The sequence below is a fragment of the Zootoca vivipara genome, chromosome 5 (genome assembly GCF_965207765.1).
Source record: "Zootoca vivipara chromosome 5, rZooViv2.hap1.1, whole genome shotgun sequence".
NCBI classification, from domain to species: Eukaryota; Metazoa; Chordata; class Lepidosauria; order Squamata; family Lacertidae; genus Zootoca; species Zootoca vivipara.
In genome coordinates, this window is record NC_142588.1 from 29,453,516 (window position 1) to 29,464,923 (window position 11,408).

General features: G+C 40.0%; 1 protein-coding gene across 4 annotated transcripts in view; it reads right to left on the minus strand.

Annotated features, from left to right (window-relative positions):
* Positions 1-11,379, minus strand: part of ECD (ecdysoneless cell cycle regulator) — a 13,243-nt gene extending 1,864 nt beyond the window's left edge. The window contains exons 1-13 of one of the 4 annotated variants that reach the window (XM_088670262.1): positions 11,323-11,379; positions 10,257-10,465; positions 9,104-9,221; positions 8,543-8,630; positions 8,055-8,233; positions 5,730-5,922; positions 4,556-4,684; positions 4,128-4,253; positions 3,420-3,505; positions 2,416-2,522; positions 2,080-2,263; positions 616-683; positions 84-289 (exon numbers count right to left, since the gene is read on the minus strand). In XM_088670262.1, the coding sequence (XP_088526388.1) occupies positions 84-289; positions 616-683; positions 2,080-2,263; positions 2,416-2,522; positions 3,420-3,505; positions 4,128-4,253; positions 4,556-4,684; positions 5,730-5,922; positions 8,055-8,233; positions 8,543-8,630; positions 9,104-9,221; positions 10,257-10,455 (1,683 nt within the window). In that variant the 5' untranslated portion in view covers positions 10,456-10,465; positions 11,323-11,379. Of the gene's footprint in view, positions 1-83; positions 302-615; positions 684-2,079; positions 2,264-2,415; positions 2,523-3,419; positions 3,506-4,127; positions 4,254-4,555; positions 4,685-5,729; positions 5,923-8,054; positions 8,234-8,542; positions 8,631-9,103; positions 9,222-10,256; positions 10,466-10,919; positions 11,077-11,252 lie in introns of those variants that run through there. The other 3 variants (XM_035138037.3, XM_035138036.3, XM_088670261.1) reach the window with 3 other exon arrangements.
* Between the last annotated feature and the right edge of the window lie 29 nt (positions 11,380-11,408).

Sequence of the window (11,408 nt, forward strand, 5' to 3'; positions counted from 1 at the left end):
TTTTTTGGAACAAGGCAATGATTGCATACTTCTTTCTTCTTCTCCCTAATGGTCCCTAGATAGGAAATCTAAGTTAAACATACCACTTTGGGCCGACTAGTAAAGCTTTTCCCAATATTGGTGGATGCCAGTTCAGAGTCCATTTCATCCATGTATGATCTGAGACTTCCAGGTGTTTCAATCTGTGATACTGTTTCCCCATGACTTTCAGGTTTTAGCTCAGATTCTTCATCACTGTCTAGAAATTCAAACTCTTCTTCCTCTTCTAAATCGTCAGAGTCCAACTCTTCTGAATTTGCTCCTAGAAATATAATAGAATCAATGCCCCCAGGGAGAAAGAGAGAGAATGAAAATATATTTGAATAACCAATAAAACTGGTTGCTAATACTTTGGGAAGAATGTGGCATTTGCTTTATGCATTTATTATTGCTGTGTTTTTTTTGCTGATTATTCTTTATTTTGCGATTGGATTGTAGTTTATATAACCTGACCTGGGGATCTAGGGTAAAAGGCAGGAAACAAACAAAGAAATTCAGGCAAAAGGGTAACATGATTTACCGGTATATTTCAAGATACTTCTATCTCTCAATTTCCACCACTAGCAGTAAACTCACCCAGTATTTTGTCTAATGCATTTGTGAATGAGTCCACATCAAAAGTGACAGAGGCCTCAGCAGAATACCTGAAAGTAAAGAGTTCATAATTGCATTTTTTTTAAAATATCTGCTGCTTGGTATTTGAGAAAGAATATATTGGGCTGGATCCAGCAGAGCCCTGCCATGAATGGAAGGAGTCCTATTTGCAGAAGGGGCTTTAATCCAGTGGAAGCTTCTGCAAACAGGAACAGCAAAGCAAATTTTGCAGATTTCCCCCACTGCAGTCCCTTGTGCCACCTCTCACTCTGTTAAGATGTCATCCAACCCACCCAGACATCATTTTTTTTGGGGGGGGGTTAGTGGTGGTGGGGCCTCAGAAGGAATCTGGAAAAAATCACATCAGCTCCCCCTTTCTGGTAGCAGAGATTTACTCAGGGACCGTTGGACCCAGCCCATTGTATATTAACAGAAAAGCACAGAAATAATTACAAATACAGTGGTAGAAGCAACATAAATCATACTTCAGCTGTACGGTCCAAAGCTTGTACTAACTCCTCTTTTTGTTGCAGCGCAGTAGCATTACTATTCAAGAAAAAAAACATGTATCCATGCGTAGTCTGCCTATGAAGGTTGGCAGAATTCACTATGTATGACCAGGATGGTTCAAAGTCTTTCAAAGTAAGACTTTTGACTAAAGACAGCCTTCACCTAAACATTAACTTATCGGGCCTGCATATTTTTAAAGTCATGCACATTGACCAGACAGACATGTATCATATAAAGTCCACGGGCTAATGGTGCGGTCTTCTCCCTGTATATTTCTGGCCTTTGGGGGGGGGGGAATTACAAATATCTGCTGTTTGTAACTTTCTGCCACATCTTTTGGGAGTGTTCAAGTCCACCCAATCCATCAAATACATGAGTGAAAAATGCCTGCGCTCATCATATCCATAGTACTTTCCCTCTCTATGGGGGCTTAGGGGAGCTGGCGCCAATTTCTCCAGCTTATTGCAGCCAACAAGCCAGGCACACTACACAATCCATCTGCCTCACCTGGTGCATCAACCGCTGAGAGTGTGAAAGCTTTGTTTGCTGCTGCTGTCAAACTAATGGAGAAATTGTTTGAGTGTGAATGTGTGTAAGAGACCCAACAACTTGTACAGGGCAAGCAACCAACTTGTACAGGCCTCGTATTATCCATAGATTCTATACCATCTCTAATTCTGAATAGGTTTTGCATTTCTGGAGTTTTTCCATTTCCAATTTTTGCCACAGTTAACCAGTTCAGGATGAGCCAATTTAACAAAGTAACTAAAGGACCTGTTTGCAATTTTGTAAATGCTTAAAAGCTTTTCCATGATGCAAAATTTAGGGAAGTTTAAGCCTCTCTGACCTCACTATGTCTGCATGGAAAACTGAACTAATAAACAAATGAAATGACTCCCGCTACACAGAAACTTGATTAGGTACTTAAAAGCATACCATGGCATTTCTGCTCCTTCGTGAGTTGAGACTTTAGATATAAAAGCCTTCATGTTTTCAGCAATCTGTGACAAGTCATAGTTCTGTTCCTCCTCGTCTGAGGTAGAAGTGGATTTGTTTGTGCCTGCTGCCTCCTTAAGAATTTGATCCAGTGTGTCTGGAGAGATCTCCAACCAACCGTCATCTGAAAAAGGAGGACACAATAAATACATGCTGCTTAAAATGTGGCCACTCTGTTGGTTTTTGCATCTGACAATCACAGCAAAAAAAGACATGGTAAATAGGCACAAAGTCCTATTTGCTCTTTGACTTTGCTCTTTCATTCACTCTTCTTACCATCTTCTGGAGGAAGGCTGGTGGTTTCTTTTCCAAAATCCTCCACATTAAAGGAAGTTGCTTTCAATATTTTCAGAATTTCCTCACCTGGGCTATCGGCAACTGAACTACCAAAGAAAACAACACAATTCTAAAAATGCAAATAAAATTTGCTGAGCACACACAATTTATAACCACTTTTCTAGTTGTATAGCTCAATACATTAACAATGAAACAGTTTTTAAAAAGTGTTTCTATAACCTTAACCGTAGACACAGCTGCCTTACATGCTATGTTTCACATACACAGGTGTAGGAAAAACCGTGTATGTGTGCGAAAATCTTGAGTATTTTGGTATGTATACATGTGTTTGGAAGCCAGCTGTAAAGAAAACTCTAGAAAGGGTTGAAGTCTCTGCAAACATTATCCACTGTACTAGTTTACTATAATTATTTTTTCAGCATGTTTGTAGTACGTATTTTTAAGGTTCAGTGTTTATAAACTATGTTTAAGGCAGTCTTAATGCGACCAACAGAAAACTTTTGACACAGTGTCGGTACATTCTTAGAAAAAATATTTGCGAACAATTCCAGATGGCACAATTTTCTTTTGTGAATGTATGTTCACAAAGTCAAAATAAGGGGAAACACAGTAAAAGTTGTTTGACAGTGAAACAGTCTTCCCCAAAGGTGGTGGACTCTCCTTCCTTGGAGGTTTTTAAGCAAAGGTTGGATGGCCATCTGTCATGTATAATCTCGTTGAGATTCCTGCATTCCAGGGGGTTGCACTAGCACTAGATGACCCTCAGGGACCCTTCCAAGTCTACCATTCTATCATTATCATTCCATGATTGCATAATCTAGTGGGAACTGAATATTAGAAATGAATATTTCACAGCACTGAATAATCTACATTTGCAGTATACATACACATTAAGTGCCAGTGTAAGGAAAATACACAGAAATTAAGGAAACTAGAAAAGCTAAGCACAGCTAAATTTATATAAGCCACCTTGGCGTTCTTACCTTTGTGGGCTGATTACAGCATGTTGGAAATAATTTTCTGCTCTGTGCAACAGATTGAGATACTGCACAGAACCTTCCAGCTCTCCCTATGAAATTCAAACATAATAGCAGGTCAATACATTCTGCTCTGATACAGGTATACAAGAAAACATCCACAATGCAACATATGTGTGGGGAGGTTCATGAACTCTATAATACACAATAACTCTCAAGATTGGGAAATGGTTTCTAAACACCTCACCAGATTCCTAATCTGTAGCCTGGAGTCCAGAAACAGATTAATTGCAAGAAACTCAACCTTCTAGTTGAGCTCTTATATTCACCCTCCAAGACCCTGAAGTATCCTGTTTCAGTTGATTTTGTATAAGTGAAGGAAAAGGTACAGTTCCTTTCAGTCTATGACTCTAGGTGGGAACAAATCTTGTTTCATCTTCAAAGCACTGAATGCAAATTTGGTCAATGGCCCCAGCAGGCATGTCCAACAGGTATGAAGTTTAGTGATCGCCTTTGGTCAACCCTCCCCTAGAAAAAGCTCAACAACTCCTGGAAATGACAGTGGGTAGATCACAGCCAGTCTTTTTCTACTGTGAGTAGATCGCAGTCTCTTGGGAGCTGGACATGTCTGGCCCAAGGCAACTATGGTGACACTGTAGCTGTGACTTGCAATTCACAAAGTTAAATGGTAAAGTGGTTTTTGCAAAATCTCACCTTAAAATAATTGTTTTTCTTGAGACTGTTGAGAAAGGCATCCCACAGCGGAACATTCAACATGTGTTCCTTGGAATCATCAGAAGGTGAACTGCACTTGGAACACAGAATTTCAAAACCATGAGCCTGTAAGAAATACAGAGTAAAATGAGTGATTTATTACAGTCACAGATTTATAAAGTTAGATACATTAATAAAACATACAACTAGCTAAAACAATTAAAAACAAATGGAAAAAGTTTATTTCTTTTATATAAGAAACTGACAAGCGTTCACTGAAATCGGGAACATGTTTGCAACCCTCTTGGTAACACAGGTAGAAAATCTCTCAAACTACACAATACCAAATCTTCAGAAAACTGTCTCCAGAAAGTTCTTAATGAAGGCAAACAAAAGTTTTGTGTGGGAAATGTAAAGTACAGCCTTACCAATTTCATGCCTAGTTCATATGCTTTGTACTGAGGATCTGAACGAGGAGGCAATGAATATCCACTTCGTCTGTCTGGTACGAACGTCTGTTTAACCAACTGTGCATACAGACACTTCGTAAAAGTAACCTGAAATGATCACAACACTTTATTAAATTTGCAGCTGCTTCATTTGAATGTACCCTGACTAGTATTTCAAGCATTATGGAAACTGGAAAAATACACACAAGGTTTTCCAAATATATACTGTTTGACACATTGGGGACTTCCTGTCTAATGACTCATGATGTTTGATAACCCACAGCTTGATTCATCAGATGCACTAAGATGAATTTGATAAGTAATATGAGCCTGTAAAGCTTATGCCACAGTACTGTACATCAGTTAGATGCTGAGGTCTGATTATGATCAGCTGATGGTAACACAGAGACAAGCTTTTTCATTGGTGGTACTGGTGTTACGGAATGTACTCCCTGCTAAAATATGAGACCCGATCTGTAATGGCATTCTGCTGACTTTTGAAGACACACCTGCTTACACAGGGATTCCCTTGATCATGCAACCTGAGTTTCCCATTTTAATTGCTGTGTTTTAATGGAATTGTTTTAACTTGAATTACAGATATTTGTATGTTTGTGTAACTGGCTTTTATACTTCAAAAACTCAAAAGCCCATTTTGTCACAAAATGTTATATAAATTCATTAATAATATTATCTATTCATCATCATCACCACCACTCTCTCTTAATGCTATAAAATGTTATGGCCAGCATCAAAAGAGCCACATGCAGACTTGTGCTCAGGCCCTCCTTTTCCATTCCAGCCCCTCCCACACATTAACAAAATGACTCATTGCCCTGAGTATCATTAAGCATAGCCTGAGTAGACAGAAAAGAAAAATCACTAAAGCTTCAGATGTGAAAAAACCACAGGACTCCCTTGATCCTGGGCCATGCCTACTTTGTGTTTTCCTGTTCTATTTTCATACATTTTCTTTGTTCTATTAAACCATGACAGAAAATTAATGCTTCTCACAAAAGTAGATTTCAATAGGTGCAGTTTCAATAATTTTTGCATTTCTGCTCATCTTATACACAGGAAAAAGATAGCATGAAAGCCCATTTAAAACCTTATGTAAAGCAGACATGGTGGGACTTGTAGAATCATCACTTACTGAAGTCATTATGCGTGTATCTGGAGGGAAAATTTTGAAATTGCGGCATGCTTTTAAGTCAATGGGGTCTCGCAGATAAAAAGCTTGGACTGCTGCAGATAGTAATGCAGGACATTGCTTCAGTACTGCTGCAATACCAGCTGGAAGGTAACAGTGAGCTCGGTGTAGGAAAGTCTGGATTTGCTCAGGGTACCTGCGGCACAAAAAATTGTAACAAGATGCTGATTAAGACACATGGTTTGAGCGTATAAACCTTGTTTATATGAAGGTGATTTCTCTCCTTTGGTCTAGCAACATACACCTGTATGTCAGATTTAAGGTAGCAAAATATATTTATAAAATCCAACTGGAAAACTCAAGCCTATCCACAATGTCGGATATATTCAAAGTCTGGACAGAGTCAAAGAAAAATCTGTTTTCTCCCAGACTTCCACAAACCCTGCAATTACCCAGGTGAGTCTAATGGGGCTTCCTCCCAAGTTCCCCCCGTGGTATAGCTCCACAGATCCTTTGCGACCAGTTTCAGTCAGGCTGGCAGAGAGCAGTGCTGAACACTCTTCAGAAACTGGGTTTTGCCCCTCAAGCCCTTCTAAGTCTGGGCTTGGGCCAAGCAAAAGCTATGGTTAGGCAAAGAATTATAGACACCGAGAGACAACAGGACTGCTTAAGGTGCCCCAACTACAAAATTGTAGAAATCGAGAGATACTGTATATTCCTGCGTATAAGACTACTTTTTAACCCAGGAAAATCTTCTCAAAAGTCGGGGGTCGTCTTATATGCCGGGTCGTATTTCTTATGCGGTGAGTATACCTCAAACTATATTTTAACTGGAAAAGTTGGGGGTCGTCTTATACGCCCAGTCGTCTTATACGCCGGAATATACGTATATAGCTGCACCGGCAGCATCTCTATTTTCTCATATCCAAAAATGCAAGAAGGGCTTTTACACTTGCCAGAAGCTCGGCTCTACCCTTGCTGGTCTTGGAAGGATCCTTTTAAAAAGTCCCATATGACCAGAGAATTTGTACCTGTTCATTGGGAGAGATAGGAAGCCCAGAGCACTTATTTTTTAGATGTCCCTTTTATGAAGAAGCACATAGAGATACCATTGACCCCCTGCTGGTGAGGCTTGCTGACCTCCCGGTATAGCAAAAATTCTATCTTCTCCTGTTAGGCAAAGATCACAAGACAACCCAGATAGTCGCCAGATTTTGCGCACAGATCTGTAGGCGCAGTCCATCCCCCGTTTCAATCTAGTTTGTTAAGAAAATTGTTAAGGTTTGTGAGAAATGGCAGCTTTGAACAAGCAAGTAGCTAGCTGCCAAGAAGCCAGGTTAACATGGAGTATGTGATCCAAAGTCTGCAAAGTCTGCCTAGAGATTGGGAAGCCTAGCAACAAGCTGTGATTGGCTGAAGGTTCCCTGATAAGCAGCATGACACTTCAAGACTGTTGTTGGGTAGTTGGAGTTTGGAGCTAGTTGGTGTGTGTTAGATGAGAGAGCTGTCTATAGTAACTTGTAGAAAGCTGCGCTTTACCCTACTGTATACTGTACAATAAAGGCAACTACAACTCAAGTTACTGTTCCAGAAGTTCTGTTCCTGAATCGGTGTCCTAGACTGCAACGTCTCGCAGGTGTGGTAGCAGAGGGCTTGGTCTAGATCCATCAACAAAAATCCCAAACTCGGATCCACGGGCGACTCTGGGTCATTTCTCTATCGTAGTCTATCTTAAAGCTTTTATGCGTTTATATGCCTACCGCATTTTAAAACTTAAAATCCATTGTTGTATATTGTTTTAAATGTTTGTTTTGCTTTTGGGATTGTAGTTCCATTTGGGTTTCACAATCTGGTCTCTGACCATAATAAATTTCATGTTCCTGTACTCCCAAGTTCGTCTTGGGCTGCCACCCACGTGACTTGAAAGTTTTTTCTATTCAAAGAGACTCTTGCTTCAGTATCATTTGTAATTTGTCTGCTCTTGAAGGCAGGGGAGAGCCACTACTCCGTGTTAAAATCTGCTAATACTATTTTCTCATAGACAAATGACTAAAAGACTGGAGTTGCCAGATTTTAGCAATGTATTTCTCCACCTCTTCTTCTTTTTTGCTCAAGCCAGGTGCGACCATAGCCCTGGATGTCAAGGGTTACACAGTCCTTCCATTACAACATTGTTTAGAAATCTGTCCAGCAACAATGAGAGGAAGCCTAGAGAAAACTCCCATGCCTTTATCACAGAAAACATACCATAACATGGACACCTAAGCAGTATGTGAAGCATTCCAGACACTCTAATAGAAACATTTTTTTCCAGATCAGGTCACTTACTCATTGATGCGTTTGTATACTGCTGTTCTAATAGTTTTTGCAGCCACAAAGCCACCAGAATGGGCAGACAGCAACTTCAGTGCCTGAGGAATTGTAGGACTGGTAGCAGGTAGTAAGGTCTCTTCTTCAGGAGTCTTTGGCAATGGAATTATGCATAATTCCCCACAATGAAAGAACACCTGACAAAAACATACATTTCTTTGCTAAGTCTGAAAGTACTTCATCCATTCACAATTTATCACAGTTTACAAAAGAAAGAAAGAAAATGAAACAGAAACCCCACAACGTTAAAAGTCTTCAACATTGTATTTCTGTAAGATAAACATTGAAAGCATTTTGAGCCACTTTTTTGGGGGGGAGGGGGACTTCCAAGGCAGCACAAGAAAAAAAACAAAGCATTTTGAACAGGTTAAATAAGCATAGCCCATATAAACACAGGCATAGGTTTAGCACTGGTTTGGTAGCTGGCACACTTAAATCTCTCTTACCCGATTGCAGCTGTTTTCAGGATTCAACCACTTGGGAAGGAAGTCAGCTGCTTCTATCAGAAGGAATTCACCATCGTTATCGTCCACCCTATTGAAATGGAAAATGATGGCAGAACTCAATGGGGCTTACGCAGGCACATGTGTATAGGACTGCAGCTTTACTCCTACGTAAACATAAAACATTATCATTCTGATTTAGCAAGAATGAAAGAAAAAACTATAAATTACTTGGATGTAATGAAACCATGGCCCACTCTTAACTGAATATCCCCCTCCATTGGACACTAGTATAATATAAATCTAATGGTATAACACAGGCACCCCCAAACTGCGGCCCTCCAGATGTTTTGGCCTACAACTCCCATGATCCCTAGCTAACAGGACCAGTGGTCGGGGATGATGGGAATTGTAGTCCAAAACATCTGGAGGGCCAAAGTTTGGGGATGCCTGGTATAACATATAGAAAACATGCACCATTTTAGCTTAAGCTACTTTCACAAGTGACACCTTAATCAGCAAGTGTTCAAATTCTGAATGTAAAAATTAGTAATGAAAAGGTACCTGGCTGCTAATTGTGGAAACTCTTTTGTAATTTCCTTGATAAGGTATACAATAAACCATTCATCTTCAATATTATCCCCAAACTTTGTGAGACCACCTATATGAGCAGGAATATGTTCTAAAAAAGAGAAGGGGAAATGAGACTACAGTATAATACCGCCAGACTATTTTCCAGATAGCCTTTGAAATTATCTGCTATTCCCAATACCTTATAGCAATCCAGCCAAAGTACACTCATTGAGGTTCATAGTATGATCTTATCCTATGCTGCCATCGCCTCCATCTCCTCCCTCCTCCAAGTGTCTATTTTAAAATGGTAAACTCCTTGGGACAGGGCTCTGTCAAAGCTGCTCTTTGCAAAACACAATGTAAACAACAGATGGTTACTCTAACTAAACCAATTTGTATTCTATTTTAGAAGTAGATAGAAATGTAATCAAAACAAAACAATTTACACTTGAAGTGATAAGAGAAGGCTGGAGGAGCTCAGTTTCCTCTTACAACAAGGCTGATCATTCGGCTAAGAGATTTATGTTCATTTGCGTTTTTCTGAATAATTGAAACTAGACTTTGCTGTTTCTGAATAATAGAAAAATAAACATACTGTAGTTTTAAGAGCATATGAAATATTTAAATAAGGGTCTCAAAAACCATACAGAAATATCCAGTATGGCAAAAATTCGACAATTTTCAGGTAATCCAAATTCATTATAAAATTATGATCAGCACAAAAATGGACTCTGCTGCTCAGAATGTTGCACAGGATAACTGTTTAGTGTCCAATCATGATAATTCAGTATAAAAACTCAAAGACAGCCTGTATAATGCTACAGAATCACTACCTGCATGTTCTATTGCAGGGGGCAGCAACCTTTTTCAGCCATGGGCCAGTCCACCATCCCTCAGACCATGTGGTGGGCTGGACTATATTTTGAAAAAAATAAATAAATGAACGAATTCCTATGCCCTACAAATAACCCAGAGATGCATGTTAAATAAAAGGACACATTCTACTCATGTAAAAATATGCTGATTCCTGGACCCCGGGCCTTAGGCTGCCTAGCCCTGTTCTATTGTTTCTTACAGAATTGGAAGAACCTGCTCTAGATTCCCAAACATCAAAACAGAATGGAAGCAAATGTAATAGCTTTACCTTTGGCAGGTTTGTACTTCAGATTAAATGGTTGGCTTTGCCAAATATAGGAAACCAGCATGGGTGCAAGGTGTGTTAATATTCTTTCAATGTATTGTTGAAGAATTTTTTGACAGTGCGCAGGGTCTTCTGGTTCATCTGTTAAGAACAACTGGTACTGCACTGCATCTTCTGTTGCTGCAAGGTTCAGTTTCTCCATTCTGTACTTCCTGAAAAAGCACCATTTAGAAATAAATATTTCAAGACCATTTACACCAGCACAATAAGAACTCCTCCAACACACACCACACTGAAAATGCTGGCAGCACCTTTAAGCAGTGTTCGAAACTCCTATTGTTCTAGGCGAATTTTGCGACAAGGAATTTCATTAGGGTGAACAGTTTCTGAGCTTCTGGGCGCAGCACTGCGCCTAAGATTTCACGTAAAAACTGCAAAGAGAACGTGTTTCTGCTTTCCCACTTCCAGCTACTTGAGAGAACATGCATGCTTCTAATTTTCCAGACTAGGTAAAGGATAGGTATATCAAGACATTTCATAATGAGCACTTTTTAATCAATTTTTCCCTGACTTCCAAAACAGCAAGAAGAGTCCCAGAAACTTTTTTAATCTATGCTATCATTTGGACACAAAAAAAACCCATTACCCGCTCTCCATTCAGCTTACCAGCCCGATTAGCCATTGAGTGACTGAATGAAGTCGATCTGAATTTCCTCTACTTCTGCCCGTTTGCAAAGTGCCCCAACAAAGCATTTGAAAGGAAAATGCCACCACCCCTTTCTATGTCAGTACACATACACATAGCCGCTCATGTATAATCAATATGATATGTAAAATAAAAAAATCCTTCAGTAGCACCTTAAAGACCAACTAAGTTTTTATTTTGGTATGAGCATGCACACGAAAGCTCATACCAAAATAAAAACTTAGTTGGTCTTTAAGGTGCTACTGAAGGAATTTTTTTATTTTGCTTCGACTCAGACCAACACGGCTACCTACCTGTAACTAGAACAATATGATATGTATCTATCTTCCCGCTCTCTTCCCCACCGGGCGACCCACGGCTCACCTGAGCTGCCACTGACAACGCCGCCGCACGCGCCCTGCTACGTCATCGCCGCGCGCCGCCGGCCGCGCTCGCGCCCTCCCCCCCAC